General features: G+C 37.9%; 1 protein-coding gene across 1 annotated transcript in view; it reads left to right on the top strand.

Moving 5' to 3' along the window:
- LOC311526311 (connector enhancer of kinase suppressor of ras 2-like) overlaps positions 1-22157 on the top strand; it is a gene marked incomplete at its 5' end in the record, with an annotated part of 376450 nt that overhangs the window by 335594 nt on the left and 18699 nt on the right. Inside the window, one exon of the mRNA XM_084639211.1 lies at positions 8352-8423. Coding sequence (XP_084495337.1) covers positions 8352-8423 — 72 coding nt within the window. The remainder of the gene's footprint in view (positions 1-8351; positions 8424-22157) is intronic.

Raw genomic sequence — 22157 nt, 5'->3', positions numbered from 1 at the left:
TTTTTAAGAGTAAGCAGAAATATAAGAACCCAAACAGAAACCGAAGTAGTTTAAATCTTCATATGAGGTAGTACAAATATCACCTGTTTAAATGCTCTTTTTTCAAAGACACTGTCAGTTCTGTGGTAAAGGGTAAATGCATAAGGCTGCCTGATCCTTCTTCAATTAAAATCAATGACAAAAAAGTTAAACCCATTGCCTTCAATGGGGGCAGGATCATGTTCTAAAAATTTAATAACATTTAATTCTAAACATAATATATGCTAGTATACTAGTCATTTTGTTTGCCAGGTATGTATCATTCATATATTCATGTTACTTTTCCAAGTATAAGCACTTCATCGGATTTATTTTGCACTTTTCCCACCCAGTTTAATAAAAAATGTACTTCTATGTTCACATAAGACATGAAGTTTGCCAGTGTGTTTAGTAGGCTTAGTGTCAGCAGTTTCTCAGTTATTATAAGTTTCTTGTAAATAATCTAAATATGCTGCTACTTCATGGTGGCCTTTGATAAAACTAATTCTGAGAGCTGGGATTAGTGGGGATCCATCTGTAATGAATCACTGTTGATCAGAATAATGCTAAAACATTGGAGGTCTCAATCTTACATTCCCTGTGGACCCAAAAGTGCCGTTCAATTCAGTATGAGTTTTGAATATGTAAGAATTACAGGTTTGGGCATTTTATCTAATGGAAGTTTATTGCCAGAGTATTCTTGACACCTCAAAATGAAACAGTACAGTCAAAATTCTATTTAAAATTCTACCTATGTAACATAATAAGTAAAAATATACACCTTGGATGCCACACCAAGAGACTCTGAACACAATTCTAACAGATACTGACTTCTGGCACTGCACTAACCTGAAGCCACAGAATGAAAAATACCCTTCTGCATTATTCAAACCCTGTTCTGAAGACAATTATTAATTTCCTCATGGGCTTCTCTATCGTGCTCACCACTAGAATATCTGAGTGCTTCAAAACCTGAAGAAGAGCTCTGTGTAAGCTCAAAAGCTTCTTTCTCACCGACAGTAGTTGGTCCAATAAAAGATATTATCTCACCCACCTTGCTTCAAAAACATTAATTTTTCTCCACATCACCCTTGTGAGGTGAGGGAGTGGCATTATCCACATTTTAATGGCCCATTAATTGCAGATTTTTGAGCACCACTATATATATACACATGCATTTGATATCTGGACCCCAGAAAGGTACAAGTCCCATCTATCTTACCAGAGATGCATAGGAATTCTGGTAGTCATTTGGCATGGAAGAGAGTGAAAGATATAGCCAAAGATTAATAACCTGGACATTTCCAGTGCTCTGAAGCTAGGCCACTTGCCACTAAAAATATTAAACTAAAAACACCACAGCAGTCAACAGATGGATCACAGGCCACCTATAATTTCTTATATGTAACGAGAACCAAAAAGCCATTGCACTGGAACCTTATTTTTAATATACAGGGAGTCCTTGGACTTACGACACAATTCGTTCCTCAGAATTGCTTTGTAAGTCAAAACGCTGTAAGTCGAAACTACTTTTCCCATAGGAATCAATGGTATGAAGGTGGGATTGGTTCCTGAACCAAGGCTCGATACACTATTTTCACCACAATAACCCATAGTTTTGTACTAAATGAATTATAGATGACTCATGTGGCAACATCAATGTATTTACTGTACACTGTGTTTTGTAAACAGCATTCAAATAAACACATAAACTCACATATGCTGCTCAGAATGCCAGCAACACAGGCTCAGAAAGCCAAGGAGAATGGCACACGTGCTGAGCCTCAGCCAATCACTGTTCAAGCTTTCTGATTGGCTGAGCCCGGGGCCGGGAGCCAATCAAAAGCAAGCAGCAACCCTACCTGGCGACAAGCTACCCTGCTGCCTAGAAGCCAATCAGAAGCAACCCCTTCCAACTGCTTACCAGCATAACGCAATCAGGAAGTGATTTCAAGCCAACTTTATACAAATCGATTAACCTAGGGGTGAAACGAGCAGTCAATTGAAAAGCGTCGTAAGTGGCATCCGACGTAAGTCTGGCATCGTAAGTCCGAGGACTTATAATACATATAATTAGTCGGTGTGCGCCATCTAGTGGGGCACCAGAAGAATGTTCCATTTCTTTTCAGAGGTTGTCCTGGAATTCACTATTTACATTTGCAAAACAGAATTTTTCCAGTTAATTCAATTCGCAAGTAATATTTATAACAATTACAATATTAACAGTATTTTTGTCCTTTGGCTTATTTACTTTAACTTTTACATCATCTCCCCAACTGGTATTAATAACTCGTTTCTCTGGGCTGTTTTGTCCTCATAACTTCATTAAAACATCAAATTCTGGTAATAACAGATTGTGATACAATTAAATCATCAGCAAATGATCAAAAAGAAAAGGAGTACTAGTGGCACCCTTAGAGACTAACCAATTTATTTGAGCATAAGTTTTCGTGAGCTACAGCTCACTTCATCAGATGCATTCAGTGGAAAATACAGTGAGAAGATTTATATACACACAGAACATGAAAAAATGGGTGTTACCATACACACTGTAAGGAGAGTAATCACTTAAGATGAACTATTACCAGCAGGAGAGCGGGGGGGGGGAGAGCAAGAAAACTTTTTGTAGTGATAATCAAGGTGGGTCATTTCCAGCAGTTAACAGGAACGTCTGAGGAACAGTGGGGGGTAGGGGGGGAATAAACATGGGGAAATAGTTTTACTTTGTGTAATGACCCATCCACTCTGAAACCAGTAATCAGTCAGTGAGATGAGAGTATAAAATGTCTATGGGTGAAAGGAACACTTACTTCAAGGCCTGTAAATCACTTAAGTCCTATTTCATAGGCTGAAGTGAGACTTAAGTTGGCTTTATGCTGAGCCATTGCCCAGTCACCCCAATGAATAATTAATTTGCCAACAGAGAGGAAACTGTACAGGCAGAGGATTTTGTATTCTTACGCTGTTTCCACATTTACCTCTTCTGAATGCATTTGTCTTGGAAAATTCTGTTACTGTATGTATTAATGTTAATGATGGGGTGTAAAAGAAATCAGCCAAACTGGGATTTCCATAGCTATGATTTGTGTCTCTGAAAGTCCGAATAAATCATAATGGTAAATATTACAGTGTGATTTACATTCAGGATATTAATAGCACAAGTGTTCATTTCTGCTTTTTTCATAACTCTATGTTTACTGTTTCCTGATCCAATTCTTACATCTATTAATTATCATGCAAGGATGGGTATTCTAATTTAGATATTGCAAAATATTATTAATCAGGGAATATATCATAAACAATCAAAATAATAGAAGCCTTCATTCCCTGAGGACTTGGTTTCTTTGTCAAGAATATCCCCTATCGTACAGCTATAGAAATGTGAGCTAGACAAACCTAGTATCGCTCTCAACAGCTATTTTATTGCAGTTCAAAAGAGGATGACTCAGGAAAAACAGAGGTTTTTTTTTTTAAAGATGCATACCTATATGTATTATATTGGCCCAGTCTTGCAAGGTGCTGAATGTTCACAATTCCCATTGGGCCTGATTGTGACCTCAGGAGAGTTATTCCATTTAAATCAATGGAGTTAAATCCGTCTGATGCCAACATGATATGAGAATCAGACCTACTGACTACAGTCCTTGCCTAATATAAATCTCTCAGTCCACTGAAGTCAATGAAGCATGGCTGACATACACTAGCCAAGGAGCTGGGGCCATTTTCTTTAATGGGAGTTGAGAGAGATCTAGGAATATAGGACAGAGCCTGTAATCTTACAGCTGCTTTTCCCTCATGCCATCTAGGCATCTCACAGTAAAACAGTGCAGCCAAAATTCTATTTAAAATTCCACTTATATAAAACAAGTACAAATATTAAGACACTCCTTTAATGCCACACCAATGGCTTTCCCAAACAAAAGAGTTTGGCACACACTTCTAAAAGAAACTTGTTCTGTAGTTCAGTAAAGACCTGGAAGTTGCACACTGCACAAACCTGGAGCCAGAAAAAATACATTCAGTCTTCCTCAGAGGGCAAGAGGATGTCTATGATACCAGAAACTCGGTAAAAAGACATGAAACTCACTATTATGGTAGTAAATTCTGTGATAAAGCCCGTAATAAATTATAATGTAGCTATAAAGTAATAGTAATTTCATTTTGTTTGCTTGGTTTTTTACCATATTTATTAAAGGAACTTTTTCTAGATACACTACAGTACAGATTATGATGAACCATTATAGGAGTTCAACAATGAGCATATATATTTGCTAAAGAAATAACATCACATAAATAGAGCTGCAGTAAAATGTACACATGTGCATACACATAACCCCCACACTGATACTGGGAAACTGTTAATAAAAGAGGCTAAATATATCTGGAACCATCAAAATGCATCATAAATGGCATTATTGCAAGGCCTAATACAACTCCCCTTCGTGTCAATGAAATAACATTGGAAGTAACAAATACGATATCAGATATAAGATCAGATTCTGAAGAGGACAGAAGGAAAGGAGATTTCCTCTTGTTAAAGTGTAAATAGACTGCTTTGCTTTTATTAAAAATTTTATTCAGTTAATTGTACAAAATACATATGAGATAGTGGGCCAAATTATTCCTTGGGGTAACTCCATTTATTTAAGTGGTAATATGAATTAGTCCCCTTGTGTGAATTTTGGTTTCAGCCATCTTTCCACATGTGCAGTATTACTGGATCTTTTAATCAGGCTAGGCTTGATTAATGTCACAGGCATTTTCCTGCATATCTTCTAACATTAAGTTTGAATACATACAGGAGCTGCTAGTGTTTGTGAAGACATACCTGCAGACATAAAATCAAAATCATGTCCTTGGACATCTTACTAAAAATAAAAATGGGGAGCCTAAATATAAATTAATTAAATAGACAAATTAAATATAAAATTAATTCTGGTCCAGATGTTGTAGAAACAATTTCAAAGCCATTAACCCAGAATCCAGCTATTAACGATAATCAGTAATGAAAGAATTATCCGGTAATATGAAGGAAGTGGGACGATGTGGAGGTATGACTATGATAAGAACACTTAGGACTTATATAGCACTTTACAAATGTTATCTAATTGCAAGAATCAAGTGAGGTAAATATCCCTTTTTTGTAGACAGAGAAACTGAGGCAGAGAGGTTTATGATTTGCCGAAGGCTGCATAGTAAATGGCAGAGAATGAATTAGAACTAAGCAGTCTTAGCTCCTAGCCTTGAACACATGCTACTACCAGGGTTTGTCACATAATTTCGTAGTGTGAATGACAGTGTCTTGTGAACCACCACTTCTCCCATTCGGATGGGCACCTCAGATGAATATTGTGCAAGCCACCTGCCCCTTAACTTGGGCAGACCACTTGCCTTCCAATTTTTACTGTGCAACACGCCTGTGGTAACAAATAATAGAGTATTTAGCTAATTTTTATTGTCCCATGGGTGTCTTTGCTTCCTGACAGCAGTTCCTCTTTCTTTGCATCCTCTTACACAGCAACAAATACGAGGACTCCTTCTTTCCAACTCTTTTTTTAGGCATCTAAGCTGTTCTTTCAGTGAAGTACATGGACAAGTGAAGTGGGCACTTTTAGCCTGTAAAAGCAGCTAGAAAAAAGGAGCTCCATGTAACCACCCAGCTCTCTGCAGACCACCAGTGCTCCGCAGACAACAGTTTGATAAATGCTGTTCTGGAGCATGATGCTTGCCTGTGACTCTGGTAGATGGATCAGGACATTGGCAGAAGAACACTTTTCAAGTTAGGGAGCATATCCAAAATACATCATTTTAATGGGTGCTTTTAGATAAGAATCCGTTAACTTTGAAGGACTAAGCCTCCCCATGGTTTTCCACATAATTGATTTTGAAATGAATAATAGGATGCAAAGCCATTCATCTCTAGGTTTATAGTCTACTTATTTTTATCAAATACCTGTGTTAAGGACCTGCGTGAAAAATAATTTGGGGTTCTCAATCCAATTCCCAGTGGACAGCTGTCCATGTTATTGGCACCCATGCTGGCAGTGTCAAAACATAAGCCAAGGGCTGAATAAGCAAGAATAATGATCTACTGTCCCACTTCAAGAGATGATCCCATAGACCACATCTGAGATATATTTTTAGTGCTGGGTGCAAGAAGCTTGCCTGTTCTGTAGATAATTAGAGGGTGTCAGTCTGTAACATTGTCAGTCTTGTTTCTTTCACAGCACCTTGAGTTTCTATTAAAATAGAGCTAAGATAGTGTTTTAAAAATGAAAATATCAGCATGATTCTTTTTTTCTAAATCAACAGTTGCAATCTCTGCCTCTACACACACTTTTTTTTTATGGGGAAGGCACATATTTAAGGGGAATTTTATGGAATAACATACAGTATATAGTATTGTTAAGACAAACACACTTCTTATATTTATTAACTATCATGGACAAAATGTTACTTCCACAGTTTATTGCGTATGAAGTCCAAAACAGGATTCACAGAAGTCCTCATAAACTGGATCCAAGATCAGTGCTTGCATGGACTGTTCATAATGATGCCTAAGGCTAGTGCAGATTGTATTGATAATAATAAAATGAGATTATTATTTCTGTATGCAAATCCCACATGCTTTAAGCACATAATACTGTCAGCAAAGTATGTAAACTCAACAAGCATATCAATAACTGAAGATAGGGTTAATAAATTATGTAAAGTACAGAGTTTTGTCTCTGTAGTCACATACTCACCTGCAGAATCATCACCTATTCTACCCTCCAAAGTTATTTTGCTGGTGGACAACTCTTCATCTTATCCATTTTATTAGTGAAAACTACAGACTAAGATATTTCTTTCATTTTTCTGCTAACTAATGCCAGAGCAATTGTAACAGAGGAAGTGACTTTTTTACAAAAAATACCCAACACGAACATGGATACCTACTCCGAAACGACAGCCTTTCAGGAAATGAAAGATTACAAGTTGCGGGATATTATCTATGGCTCTGCAGTGACCTGGGATGAGTTCTTTAGTGAAAGAACAGAAAACTGTTGGCTGAATGCCTTCCCAGGAGTTTTATAAGAGAGTGATGCTACAATAGATGCAAAGAGATATACACATCCTGAACCACTAGCCAGAGGTTGGTCCCAAAACTGAAGAAATGGTAAATAATCTAGACACTAAGCACAGCAAGAAAACTCAGCTATGAAAAAGTTGTATGTGAAAGATAAGACATTGACCACACAGCTGATGATAGCTTCAGAAATCAAGTCAGATTCACCCTTGATGTAACTCCACTGACTTACATGAAGTTATACCAGGGGTTAATTGGGCCCATTGTGACTACAAGAAACAAACAAAAATATCAAAGCTAATAAATTACAAACCCCAAGACCACTTGAGGTTTGACTGGTTTCAGTTTCACTCTTAGAAGCTGTTTCTGAACTCAGGAGTGGTAGCCCCCACTAATGAGAGCTTCCACATTTTTGTTCACTTGTCAGTGAAGCAGTTCTATGTCTTATGTCCCCCCAGAGTGACAAGGTTGCTGCCATCAAGTTCAATTTGAATGAAAAGTCCCTGATTAGAGAGACAGAACAAATGCAGAAGGGAATTGGTAAATTTATTCTGGGTGCTACCGGATCTGTTTTGCAGTGTTGTTGTAGCCATGTTGGTCCCAGGATATTAGAGAGACAAGATGGGCAAGGTAATGTATTTTATTGGACCAAGTTATCTTGGTTAAAGAGACAAGCTTCCAAGTTTACACAGAGCTCTCCGTCAGGCCTGGGAAATGTACTCAGTGTCACAGCTAAATATAAGGTGGAACTGATTGTTTAGTTCCACACATTGGAACCATCAGCAGTAGTAATACATATTGTAGGAGAACATTCAAGTTAATACCTCTGCAGTCATAGGGGGAAAAGGGTGGTTAATGATTTTACAGATTGTTGTAATGAGCCATAAATCCAGTGTCTTTATCAAGTCCATGGTTTTTAGTGTCTATCAAAGTTATGAATTTAAGCTCCCAGGCTCATCTTTTGAAGGTGTTGTTCTGGTTATCTTTGAGGATGAGGACTTGAGAGGTCAGTTAAAGAGTGAGCACTTTGAAATGTTTTCATCCATAGATGACAAGGTGTTTTTCTCTTTTATCATTTTTCATTGAACTCACATAGAAAAATGTATGTGTAACTCTAAAACATTCTAAAGTACCCAAGAGCAAGTAAGTCTAAGGAGGACTTTTCAACCTCATCATGTAAATTTATCAACAAAGGGGAATAAAGTCATTATAGACAAACTATTTGAAAAAAAAACTACATTTTTCTCCTTTGCTTGTTTTACAGTGCCTTCAAAGCATGCCACCCAAAAATTAAGAGCTTTTACTTTGCAACTGACTGTCTTGAAGAAATGAATAGGTAAGTTACTTCTATTCTTCATAGGACTACCCTAATAATTTTACTGAGATATGTGGAATAGCACAATGTAAGGAAAATACTATATCAGCTCTTCTAGGAACACGCATGTCACTTAGGAAACATCATAATGTTTCCTTTTAATATATAGCGCTTTTAATATATGCTCCTGACTGCTACTGATTTATGTGACTTCATGCCTTTGCCTGTAGTGTTATAATGTATGCCTCATTCTTCAGTTTATTCTTTATGTGGTGCTTGAAACAATACATGTGAAAGGGTCTTTGCAATGCCACAGGGCCTGATCCTCTAAATATGCATGTTAGTAACTTTGCTTCTATGAGGTGATCTCATTTAAGTGCATGAACCTTCTCACATGAGTAAAGTGTCTTCTGTGCATAAATTTTGCAGGATTAGGCATATAAATACTAAGGCCAACATTTCAAGGCCAAATGCTTCCAGTGCCCAAGAACTGTATATCTTAAACCAAAACTGTACACTTAGAGACCATACCACTCCATAACTGTGCTGCTATTATCACAATTATCACAATTATAAGTGTCTGGGATTTTCATATTTGAAAATTTCACCTACAGTGTTTAATGTTTTACCTGAGTCTTAAAATACATAGGTGTGTATCTGAACTCAGTTGTCAGTTTCATGCATACAACCCCATATAGTTCAGTGGGGCTACAAATGTGTACCTGAAAACAAAATTTGCCCTGTGCATTAAAAACCACACATTTCAGATCATTTGTCAGCAAATGTGATTGCTTCCCCAACAAATGCTATTTTATAATTGTGTTTAATGTCACTTTTGTCCTCCCTAATCTTTACAACTGACACTTAACAATTTAGAACAACATATTTTGATCCAAACTCTCAAAGGTGAGTTTGCCTTATGAGTGTGCAGACCTTGGTGTACACATCCCTGGTGCATGCACAACAGCTGGGGATTGTTATTGCACATTCTGTTGTGTGTGTGTGTGTGTAATCCCTCCTTGTTTGCATACAATAAGGATTCATATGCCCAGATTGGATGTGGCCACTTAAACATGCACATCTTTGAAAACTAGGGCCATGTATATTACAGATACTGACTCTTCCATTAAAGTCCATAGACCAGGACTGGAGCACTAATGTATTATACCTTTATGTGCCTGTGAACTATGGATACGGTGTACCCCAGGTTCTTCTTTGAGTGGCCTCTGCATATTCCCACTCCTGGGAATGTGCCACCTGATTCAGACTAAATGGTAGAACCTTCTCTGTCTTATCACGTAAATAAAATGGTAATGGGATATGACGGCCTGGTACAGTTTATCAGATTTCTTAGAATGGGTGGACAAGAAGCTGGATTGGCCCAACTAGATTTTGCAGGCTGTTTTTTGTTTGTTTGTTTTTTTAAATCCAAAATAGGGAAAGAAACTATTTTTGAGGAAGTTCCCAAAATATCAAATACAAGATGAGAAGCTTCCTCCACAGCCTCAAAAGGTAACTTTATTGTTGAAACCACACTAGCTTACACAATTGGAGAGCATCTTCACAAGGAGAAAACATAGAGGATATGCCCCCGTTTTCATTTTGGGAACAAATTGGATTCCATCTCAATCTTAAACTGCTGATGTTCCATATGCTCAATTATTTCCTCACCTTCCTCTGACAAACATCACCTATTACAGTAGCAGCAGACTGTAAAGAAAGACATTTTAAAAAGGCAGTGAACAAGACGTTTAAAATAATGCAATAATATTTGAAAACCTCAAGAGTCAGGGATACAGACAGATGAATGTATACTATATATATTGTGTTATAATTCAGCAATTTTTTTACACTAATATGCTGCATAAGACTTGCACATTGGTAATAAGAGAGGTGAGCACCAGCCTGGTTCCTGGCTCCCCCACAAATGTAGGCACTCCTGTGCCAAAACTGTCTCTCAGTTCCAAAGTTAAACATACACATGAAATGAATATAAAAATATACTCCCAGTTAGATAATAGTCTGCAATGGGCAAGTACTAACAGCAGAGCTCTTCTACATCGGCCTGCCTGATGATCTACTCTCATTGCAAATGTTCAGAGTATAGTGATAGGTTCTGCCATTGTACTTCCATTGTAATCGTCACATTCTTAAAAGTAGTGTCTGAAAAATCTCCTTTTGTTAATGAATTTTTAACAAAGTCATCCAAATGAAATTGTGTGTATTTGATTAAAATTGTCTATAGAAAGCTCCAGCAAAAAGGTCAAATGGCACTTTTTGTGCAGGAGATTAAAATAATTTAAGTGAAAAGTATACATTATATTAACAGAATTTTCTCTAAATTGAATATGTCTTAAAGTTTCCCATGAGGCTTTAAAAAGTCTCTAAACAGCTGCACTGTATAAGTTATTAAAATGTCAAGCCTTTCCTTTATTTCAAGATCTTTCCTATCCTCGTAATTCCCAGTATAATTCCAAATTTTGTGGCTAGACAAGATGTTTTGTTTTCTTGCTTTGCTGCTATGTTTTTGTTGGTACTAACACCAAAATTCTAGTCTCACTTTAACAATCATGCTTAAAATATAATGCTCAAGGAATCTCTGCATGCCATGGTTGAAATTTTATTTCAAAACTTGAATTCACTGTTACTGCTTTTGTAGTTGAAATTTCAGACTCAGCTCCTTTGATAAAAGCAGTGGGATCAGTTTTGGAGAGGAAAATAATAGTACTCTGCTCAAACTCTGTCCATGTTCCCAGAATAATGCAAAATTTCAGCTGGAGTTAACAACAATGAAATAGTTAACAATGTTGACATGTAACTCATCTAACACTTAACTGCCTTCAGAGTTGATGCTCCATTCTTACGAAAGGAGCAGTTATTGGCTCACATGCTAACCCTAGCTCTATACCTATTATGCCAGGTTGGGAATTCCAACTATGGACAAAAACTGGCTTAGGTGACTCTATGCCCCCCGACACACACACGCACACACACACACTCTCTCTCTCTCTTCACCACAGACTTAGAGGGTATTCTTGAGAGGGCTTGGAGCTGACTAAGGTTAGTGCACAGCAAATATCTATCCCCTCAGCTCTATTCCTTCACCATCAACAAAGGGGCTTCCATGAAATATGAGGAAGTATTATCTTACAGAGTTATCACTACCCACTCCTGCTATACCTGTAGGATTCCATTGAGTTTTTCATGGAGGCAGAAGGAACAATCTAACCATATCATTTGAGATTCTCTTATTTGAAAAACATGAAAATAGAATTTCTGTATCCAAAACATAGAAAATACATCCACTTTAGTCAATGGCTGTTAGCATGGGCTCTCATTGACAGTTAATTTTACTTCAGGTTCTCACTCCAGATTCAGTATTTATTCACTTGAAAAGCAATTAATGTATTTTTTACACACTGCAATTATTCAATTTCTCTTTAATACCATGTCCTAATTTCCTGAAAGAGTTATGTACTGATCAGTAATGATTGACTTGTTTGCAGCACATAGAGTTGTTCTGTTGCTGATTAATTGTTCCTGCTGTGTCACTTGTTGCAGACAGACTTTGCTTTGCAAAATTAATGCGTACATGCAGTTTTGTCAGGTCTACATGAGTACACTTGTGTTCTTAAAAATGAATTAATGAAATTAATTAACGCATCTCTCACTTGGCTTGGTTACTTGGTGGCTTATAGATTGATAAAAGCCTCATGCCACAGTGATGATTCAAGGGTGCAATCCAGATAAGTGAGGGGGTTTTGTCACCACTAGCCCTGTAGCCTTGGATGCCTCACAATGCTTTGCTCCTGTAGCTCCCAGCCTGGGATGCTCCGAACTAGCTTACAAGTGTCTGTGTGCTTAGACAGCCCTGGTTCAGCAGCTCTGACCCAAGCAGCCTGTCTACAGCCCCTCTCTGGCTTCCACTAGCCTTGGTGACAACCAATGAGGTGACCGAACACACTGCCAATCCCAAATTTTTCAAAACCATGCACTCTGTAATGTCCACCTCTTTCCTGGACAGTTCAAAGACATATGGTCCATTTGTTCCTCTAGAGTCACAAACTTATTAACTTAACTTTCATTTAAAAACAGCATTGACTTGGTTTACAGTAAAAATAAAACAAATTTATGAACAATAGGACATAGTTTAAGTCAGAGGTTCTCAAACTGTGGTCCGTGGACCACCAGTGGTCCATGAGTTCCATTCAGGTGGTCCGCGGATAGTTCTCTCTAAGGTGCGCACCTGGGTGGCCACATTCAAGAGACTGAAGGGCCACCCACCTATTTAGTGGAGCCGCGATTGTTCTGTTTCCTGCCATCTCCGCCCACTGCTATCTTGATGGTCCTGTTTACATGTAAATTGAGGGGAACACACATTCCTTTGTTTTGGATAGACATGTTTACCAACTCCCCCTTACATACCTGGTTTACACACACTTGAGTCATAATGCCAACATATATTCATAACTCTTAATACACCTTGTGTGATGTATGTGTGACGGGTTCCCCTCAGGGTGCCACCTGGAACTGAGCCCCTCCCTGGACCACCAGCTTGGGCTCCCTTTACACTGTACTGCTATGACCAGCCTGCCAAGCCCTCTCCCAGGCTCCAGCCTGCACTTTACCAGCCCGCATACAGGTAGGGACACACCCAACTGCAGTGCATACAGATGCTCAGCTCTGCATGGGGAGGCATAGCTAGAGCATCTCCCAGTTCCTAAGGCACACACCTCCTTTCTGGAAAGTAAACACAAAATTATACCATCTTGCGCTGCACAGAGAACAATACAGCGTAAGCTCATGAAATTTACCCCCTCCCTCAATGTGGAGAGGAAATATACAACAGCTTTCTGCCCCAAATTATGGCTTCCACACACACTGGTTTTACGCAAAGCACTGAGCAGCATGAAAGGTTTCACTTGCAAAAAAGCCTGTTATTGATGTATCTTCTTTTTAACTCTAAATTTAGTGTATTCGTTTAGATGTACTGTCTTAGTAGCCTGCACGTTATGTAACACCTGCAGATATTTATTAGTGCTCCATTTAGCCCTACTATATTGAAACTGAGATTCTCTTACGTTTGCTAAATGAGCTATTTTCTATGATATTTCATTATATTCAGGATGTATCCCTGTGACCAGGATCCCAGGGAGCCACGCTGATGTCACTCTGTTAGGATGAACTGCAAAGAATGGGGCAGGCCATCCACCCCAAAGCTGGTGGATATTCCAACACTTTGATTTACCAAGCCAGCACAAAACAGCTTCTATAATACCTCACTGGTTATCCAGAAGCCAGCAACACAGTTCCCTCAAAGCAACCCAGCCTGAGGCCTCCACCCAGACACCCAAGTCAGATATAATGAGGATTACTGAAAATCTTATTGATCATATAAGAAAGTTCTACCAATCCCAAAGAATCGGACATATTACCTCACAGATTAAAGAGTATTCCAGATTTTACCCAAATACACGCTTACAGCCAATTCTTACTAATTAAACTAAAATGTATTTTAAAAGAAAAGAGAAAGAGATCAGTATACATACAGACATGAGTACAGTTCTGAGATTAGATTCATAGTAGAGATGGTGACCTTTGTAGTTCCAAAGAGTTCTTTCAGAATTAGTCCATAGGTTATAGTCCAAAATTCATATTGAGGGTGATCCAGATTAGGACTGGAGATCTCAGTTTTAGGACTTACGCTTTCCATGCATGAAGCATCAGGCAGATCTGAGATAAAAAGGATCAGGACCCTAAGACATTTTTATACAGTTCCAGGTCTTCTTTGACAGCTAGAGTCCTTACGCGACCAATAGGTAATCATGGAGACTTTGAAGTAGACAGACTCCCAGTACATAAATATTTAATGTTGTGGGAACAAGGTCCCTTCTTAGCTTGTAGAGAGGAAAGAAGGATTGTGTGTGGAAGTAGGATGACAAGAAAGGTCCTATCCTGCTTCCATATGAGGGCTGAGCTGCATACAAAACTTGCACTGGTTTAACTAAAATTAATTTAATGAAATCACCACGTATTTTGTTACTGAATTAAGCTACATCGATTTCACTCAGTTTATAACTGGCTTCAGTGTGTCATAACGGGGTTTGCACCAGTTTTATGTGTAGACAAAACTCCCATTGACTTCACATGAAGTGTAATTAGGCAAGGAAAAGGGAAGTGAATAAGTCTTGAGTTTTTGAACATTGTTTTATAAACATTTTTCTTTTTTATGCAAATATTGGAGTCTTTGCTGCTTCAGCTGAAGGCAGTGAGAAGCTGAGGTAACATCTTTGTTGCTGGCAAACAGTTTTAAAGAACTGAATACAGGAAACAAAGCTGAGCAATTATAGTCAGAGGAGAGAAATGTGTATATTCAGAGTATAGTTACTGAGTAGTAACCATCGAGTTATTTTGCGAGCCAGTCATAGTAAACTGCATAGATATTGAGGAATTAACTGAAAATAAAACAAAGTGATTATATAAATAACACCCTGTAATGAATGAGAGGGCACAAAATTGCATAAATAAGGGGAAAATATAGCTATGTTTCTGTAACTAAACAATATCTCTGCATTCTGAGTGCCTGAAAGTGTTTCATGTCAGTAAAGTGAAAAAAAAAACATATGGAAGAATTTTGTAAAAGGGACTGCGTCAAGTACCTTAAACCCAAAATTTAATTTTGGTGCTTTGGTGATATAAAATAAAATGGGGTAACAGAAATATTTAATCAGGTGAATGGTGGTGATGTTTGTTTTTACTTGTATTTTAAATTAAGCATTTCCCCTATTGTGGTAATGAAAATCAGAATAGAACTGGCCAATCTAATCAAAGTGAAATGCAAAACCAAACAGAATAAGTGATTTTTTTTTTCATTTTTAAAGCTGCTGTTATTTAATTTCAGTTTCAGATTAGCAGCCGTGTTAGTCTGTATCCGCAAAAGAACAGGAGTACTTGTGGCACCTTAGAGACTAACAAATTTATTAGAGCATAAGCTTTCATGGGCTACAGCCCACTTCATCAGATGTATAGAATGGAACATATAGTAAGAAGATATAGATATAGATATACAGAAAAGGTGGAAGTTGCCATACAAACTGTAAGAGGCTATTATCAGCAGGAGAAAAAACCTTTCCTAGTGATAATCAAGATGGCCCATTTAGACAGTTGACAAGGAGGTGTGAGGATACTTAATTTAGGGAAGTAGATTCAATATGTGTAATGACCCAGCTACTCCCAGTCTCTATTCAAACCCAAGTTAATGGTATCTAGTTTGCATATTAATTCAAGCTCAGCAGTTTCCCATTGGAGTCCAAGTTGTTATTTAGGAGTACAGATAAGGACTTTTAAAAATATAAAAAAAATTATCTTAACAAATTCTTTTTAAGGAACAGCTCATGTTTCTTAGAGTCCTGCCCCATGGGGTAGTGACCATTCTTTCTTGGATGTCCTGAAAGTGCACAGTACATTGTGAGTTCTACCAAAACAAATATATAAATATTAATAATAATAATGAGATCCCAGTTGATTTAGTGCCACGTGACTGTTGTCAGATTTTTAAAGCCACAGTTTGTTAGAAAATTACTTTTAGTGTATTTTCTGTGGCACACTTGTGATTTTTGTGCAATATGAAGATGTTTTTGTGCTATCAAAGCAGTAATTTCCCCTATAGAGATAATGGGCTTAATAGTGCCAGCAGGGAAGGAAAACAGGCTTCTGACTAAAACAACATAACTGTGCCTTCATTTGTTGGGTGAAATTTAAAAAAGATTCCTATTTAATGCATAAAATAGATGCGCACACACAAAGAGACCATGAATTGTTATGGTTCACTTGTCATCTGTTAAGCTGTCTGGGTCTTATTCATCTGTTGCTGGCCTGACAAATTTAAGTAGACACTGCATGAAACAAGATCAACAGACTCATGTGAAATTATCAAATCGGAGAGAATACTTAGTTTTATCCCATGAGTGACTTTACTTATCAAAATCAAGCAACTGTGACAGATACAATAGCAAAAATGCTGCATACTGAGAGTTGATGTATTTGGATAGATGAGCTCATTAATGCGAGTCTGTTTACCCCTTTATTTCTGAGTGGAAAGTCAGTTATGATTTTTTTTTTCCTTCAAGGAAAACAAAGGACTGAATATTTGTAAGACGTGTCCAGGTTAGCCTTACATATTACATGAATGCTAATTCAACCAAATGTATAAACAACCTATAGAAATGGTCAAAATAATATTTGCCTAATTTCCTGACATGCATTTGTTGAATGTATATTTTAATCTCAAGTAAAAAAAAGAACATTTTAGTGACAAGCCAGGACACACAATACACAATCAATTATTTTAAAGTGCTGCTATATCATATAGATCATTGTAGTTAACACCATATTGTACTTAAGTACCTTGCTGTAGTGCAAGGATGCAATATAAAGTTTCGTCAAAGTGGCAGTATAAAATGTATAGAATAAATTACAACTACTAAATAAATGAATCAAGGGAATCCTTATGATACTAAAGATGTATTTATTTGGCTTTACTCATGTTTATTTTTTTCCATTCTAACTTTCTGTGAATTTTTTTTAAACACACCAAAGCAAGGTAGGCACTTCACAAACAAATAAAACAGATGTATTATCTTCCCTAAAGAGCTAGTTTACAATGCAAATACGAGATAAGCCACACAAGTGAGTTGCAATCAGTGTAAGGGGAATTGGGGAACAAAACACATGGGTTGAGAATATACAGATATGTGGTTACTTAGGTATATCATGTGCATGTCTTGGAATCCCATGATATGTAGCAATATGTATGTAGGTACTTTTACCAATTATATTGGTTTTTAGATGTGTACGTTTTGGAAAGAAAGAATTATGGTGCTATGAGTGAGGCAGTAGGGGGAATGTGTGAAAATAGGAGATAGCAGACAGAGAAATGCAGCAGGTGTGAGGAGGAAGAGAAGGGTGTGGAGGGTCAGGGTAGATGGAGATGTAAAAGTAAGGAGGATGAAGCTAGGAGGCATGATGATGTAGAGGTATTTAAGGCTAGTGAGTTTATCCTTACATTACATACCCCAAAATTTGATAGACTATTTATTGACTGAAATTTTATTTGCAGGCTTCCATTCTGAAGCAATTAGCATTCTAAAAGCAAGAAGCAATTAAAGGAGGAAGGGACTATTTCTTGAATTTAGATCTTTCTTTAATTTATGTCTACTAATTACTTTTTTTAGCTGACTTAAACTCTTTCTTCTATATTCCCACTATCCATTGTTTAATGTAAGTACATCCAAAATTGGGATATGTGCATGCCTGGCTTTCCCTAAGGCTTACTGTTCCCTGGATCTGGAGGGGGGAAGTTCCAACTTCTTAAGATTCCCTCCACAGATTCTCTGTGTGAGCCTGTCTTCTTGGACAGCTCCTGACAATTGACCCCCGTGCCCTCTTTCCTTACAGAAAAGGGCTTTTTAACTGTTTAGTGTTCCATTGGTCTTGGGCTCCCAGGTTGGCAAAACAAGGCATGTATCGTCATTGGAGACAGGATATACAATCTTCATAATTTTGTTGTTCTGGGGAAAGATTTTATGTATTGCTATCTTGGGTAATTTACAATAAAACATTGCAATTACATTGGTCTTGACATGTATAGATACATATCTTAATACAGAATTACCGATATTAAGCCACATATTGGTAATGATATAACAATATATGGTCAATATACATTTTCCTTTTTTCACAAAATTATTTAAACACAGCCTATATATGTGTGTATATATGTATTTAACCAACTCATGTTAAGGTAGGAAGATTGGGCGAGGGAAAGCTGAGTGTTTTCTTAGGGCTGGGGGAAAGGAGGAGGCAGGAAGAGTCTCAGGAAAATAGATAGAAAGGAAAGCTAAGGGAGGAGGGGAGATGTAATTCAGTTATTATCAGTTAATTCAGTTATTATGTAATTCAGTTTTTCAGTTATTATCCTCTGTGTATATCTATCATAGTCAGGCATGATGCTGCTTGATGAAGCTTGCCTCAGTTTCCCTTCACTCCAAGTATAAACAAGTCCAAGAAGGCATTAGAAATTAAGGAGGACCCTCTTTGGAGGGTCTTATTTATTTAACAGACAGTCCACCACAAAGCTTAAACAAAACCTTCATCCCAGCTTCCAAGCTGAGAGACCAAATCAGTCCCAATCCATCTACTCCACTACTCATCTCCATCCAGGCTCTTCACCTGGGGTTCACTCAGCTCAGGTCACCAACTCTGGAGTCAGGTCTCTTGCTGCTTCTGGGCTAGAGTCTTCGTCTGGAGTCCAGGGGGGTTTATGGAGGTCTGTCAAGAGTAGTTCTTCCCCAGGACAGCTCTTCCCCATGAGACCTCATACCTCTGGCAGGCCAGGCTTCTGGCTGTTGCTTGGGGGTTCCAACTGCAGCTCTCTCTGTAGAATTCTCCCATTTCTAGGAGCATCCCTTCTAGGTGCCCAGAGAGCTTGCTGTCTCTTGGAGCATACCTTCAACTTAGCTCCCCTTCTCAGAAGTTTCCTCTCTCCTCAGGAGTGCCATCTCTAACTAAACTTGGGTGACCTTTATTAGGTCCAGTGTACATTTACTAATTAACCCTTAATTGGCAACCTGGGCAGTCTCTTCCCCTATGTGGGCCTTCAGAAGGCAGACACAGCAGACTGGTGACCTGAACACAGACTGTATGACACAGAGTGGCATAGACATAAATTCTCAATAGCATAGAAAAGTGTGTGCCCTGCACGGTACAAGGTGTATGTTGAACTCTGTCTATCCTGTGGGATGAAAAGCGAATCAAAGAGAACAATAAAACCCAACTAGCTTTTGTGGAGGAAGAGAGGTGTATGGTAACTCCCTTCTCTTCGTGTGCCAGTATATCTATGCCTGTATCTGTAATTTTCACTCCATGCATCTGAAGAAGTGGGGTTTTTTACCCACAAAAGCTTATGCTCAAATAAATCTGTTAGTCTTGAAAGTGACACGGGACTCCTCATTGTTTAGGTGAACGTCTGTGCTTCAGAGAGCTGAGATTCAGACAGACACATGTATGTTTGACATATGCAGACCTGTCAAAACACTTCTCTTCTTCCTGTGATCACATAGAATTCTGGGCCCAGTTGAGAAGCACCCATATTAAGCAAGTGGAATAAACTATCTCCTGGTTTTTTATTGTGGCTGTTTGACAGGTATAGCATAGATAATTTCATTGCCTGATCTTTGATTAGACATGCAACCAGCTATTCCCTAGAGATTTGAATTCTGACATATATTCCCTCTGCATTTTTAAGACCTGCCATTTTTGTACAAAATGTGCAATGAGGAGAGTTCGAAAGCAAGACCCCATAGCTTCCAAGCTTCCAGAAAAGTTCAAACTTCAGCAAGGAGGAGAGCCAACACAGCTGTCAAAACCAAAAGATAAAAATGACGATGAGATCATTATATCCTGACTTCATTCTGAATCGGATTAGTTTTATGTTCGTGGTTTAGAAGGGGAGGAACTAATTTTACATTCACAACTGGGTTGTGTCAGAAACACAAAGGAAGTAATGAAAGAAACTTTGCGTGGAGCAGAACTCCAGAGGGAACACTTTTTTGGAACAGTGTTTCCCACACAGAGAAGCAAGAATGCATCTACTTCCTCCTACTTTACCTGTGACCTGTACCACAACAGTAACATGATGGTATTGAATCTGGGATTCCCCTGTTACATTTTTCCACCTGTTCGAAGGGAAGTACACATAAGAGCCTGAATTTTGCCCAGAGTAAACCAATGATTTATTCAATGAATTTTTTCCAAATACAGTTTATTTTTTAATTTCCAAGACACATCAGCCTCTCTAAATTCTTCAGAATTCTATCGTTTTCATGCTGTAGATTCCAGTGCCCTGTAGGTAACTAACATTACAGTGGAAATACACAATACTGGGATTCTAGGAAAATTTTAATACCATTCACATTTACTGTTTCCTGTAGAGGCCTGTTCCTGTAACATCTCTATCAAACATACACATTGCAACCCTGGATTTACTGACTGAATTCAATGGACTAAGGGAATGAACTGATCCTGTCAAGAAGATTAAAGGCTATTCATCAGCTGTGTTACATAAAGGGCATTCTTTAACATTATTAGGAAAAAGCAAGATGCATGTGTGAGGTGAAAGAGAGTTAAAGAAGCTCTTATTGACCTATTCAATAGGTTGTTTGAGCTGATTTTGATTTATATTTATTGTGAAAGAACTAACAAATGTTAGCAGTAGAGTCAAATTTTCTTTGCAGCATTTGCCCTAACTTCTTATATATGTTTATCTCTTTAAGGTATTAGCTATATGCTTTTTAATAGGTTAAAATACTAAGGAAAAACAAAGCATGTACTACTTTTTATCCCTTAAGAGTTTGACAATTAATTATTTATAATGAAAGACTGATGCTGCCATTATGTTGTAAAACAAGCTATCATCTGTGCACCATATGTATCTGAAAAAATAAATGATAAAAATCACTGTGAACTGCTGTCAGGGACTTTATAGTTTAGAAATCTAACAATGACTAGCACAGGCTATTTTTTACAAATTGTATATTAGTACACTATATTCTCCAGTATTATTTTACAGCTTTGTGTTGCAGAACTTGAATCTTTACTTAGACTGAAATAAGAAATTTACCACACTAAATTCATCATGTTGTATAAGCTTTCCTATTACATAAATGATTCCATCTTAAATTATTTATCTTTGCCTTTCATATGTGTGTGTGTGTTGCTATTGCTTTGAGAGCCTTCCGGTGATCAGTTATTCTCTTTGTTTTGATTCACTGGCTGCTGCTTTCGAAATATGCAGAAGGTGCAATATTTTGTTAATTTATATTGTTGTCTTGAAATCACTCAAGCAGCATAATAGGTTGTAAGCTAAGCTTCAGAAAAAACCTTGATGTATTTTATAGTTTTTTTAGTTATATTCCTTTGTGAGGGAATTATGTTTTGTGATTATATGCATTCAGATTTTGGGTTTTTTCGGATGACTTACTATGTTATGCAATACTTTAGTCAATGAGTCAAATACAGCCTACAACCCATTTTACTCTACTATAGTGTGATGTATAAATAATGCTTTTGACAACAAATTGTCCATCATTACTATGAACCTTTAAAAAATAAGAACCTGGACAGAATCAGTTAAATCACTTTACTCTAAGCCCTGGTCTACACTGGGGGAGGGGGGGGCGGGACAGAGGAGGAGATAGATCTAAGTTACGCAACTTCAGCTACGTGAATAACGTAGCTGAAGTCGACGTACTTAGATCTACTTACTGTGGTGTCTCCACCGCGGTGAGTCAACTGCTGCCACTCCCCCATCGACTCTGCCTGCGCCTCTCATGGTGCTGGAGTACAGGACACGACGGGAGAGCACTCTGGGGGGGGGGGCAATCTATCTCATCTAGACTAGACACAATAAATCAATCCCCGCTGGATTGATCGCTGCCCGCCGATCCGGCAGGTGGTGAAGACATACCCTAAGTCTCTCTAAGGTAGTGGGGGGTGGGGAAGATTCCCAGGAGACTTATAATGAGGAATATATATTTCTATAATAAGAAGGAAAACTTCCAGCATCTCACATTTCTTAGCAACTGTGTAATTGGCGTTGAAGGAAACCCTTGTAATCTGAAAATGTTTGTTTCTTCTACAAGTGATTAGCCATATATATTCCACTCTTGGTTTGCATGTGGCCCATGCATCAAGAGC

This window comes from Lepidochelys olivacea (genome assembly GCF_965140295.1).
Source record: "Lepidochelys olivacea isolate rLepOli2 genome assembly, chromosome: 9".
In the NCBI taxonomy this organism is placed as follows: Eukaryota; Metazoa; Chordata; order Testudines; family Cheloniidae; genus Lepidochelys; species Lepidochelys olivacea.
The sequence above is the reverse complement of the archived record's forward strand: the minus strand, read 5'-3'. Positions and strand labels throughout refer to the sequence as shown.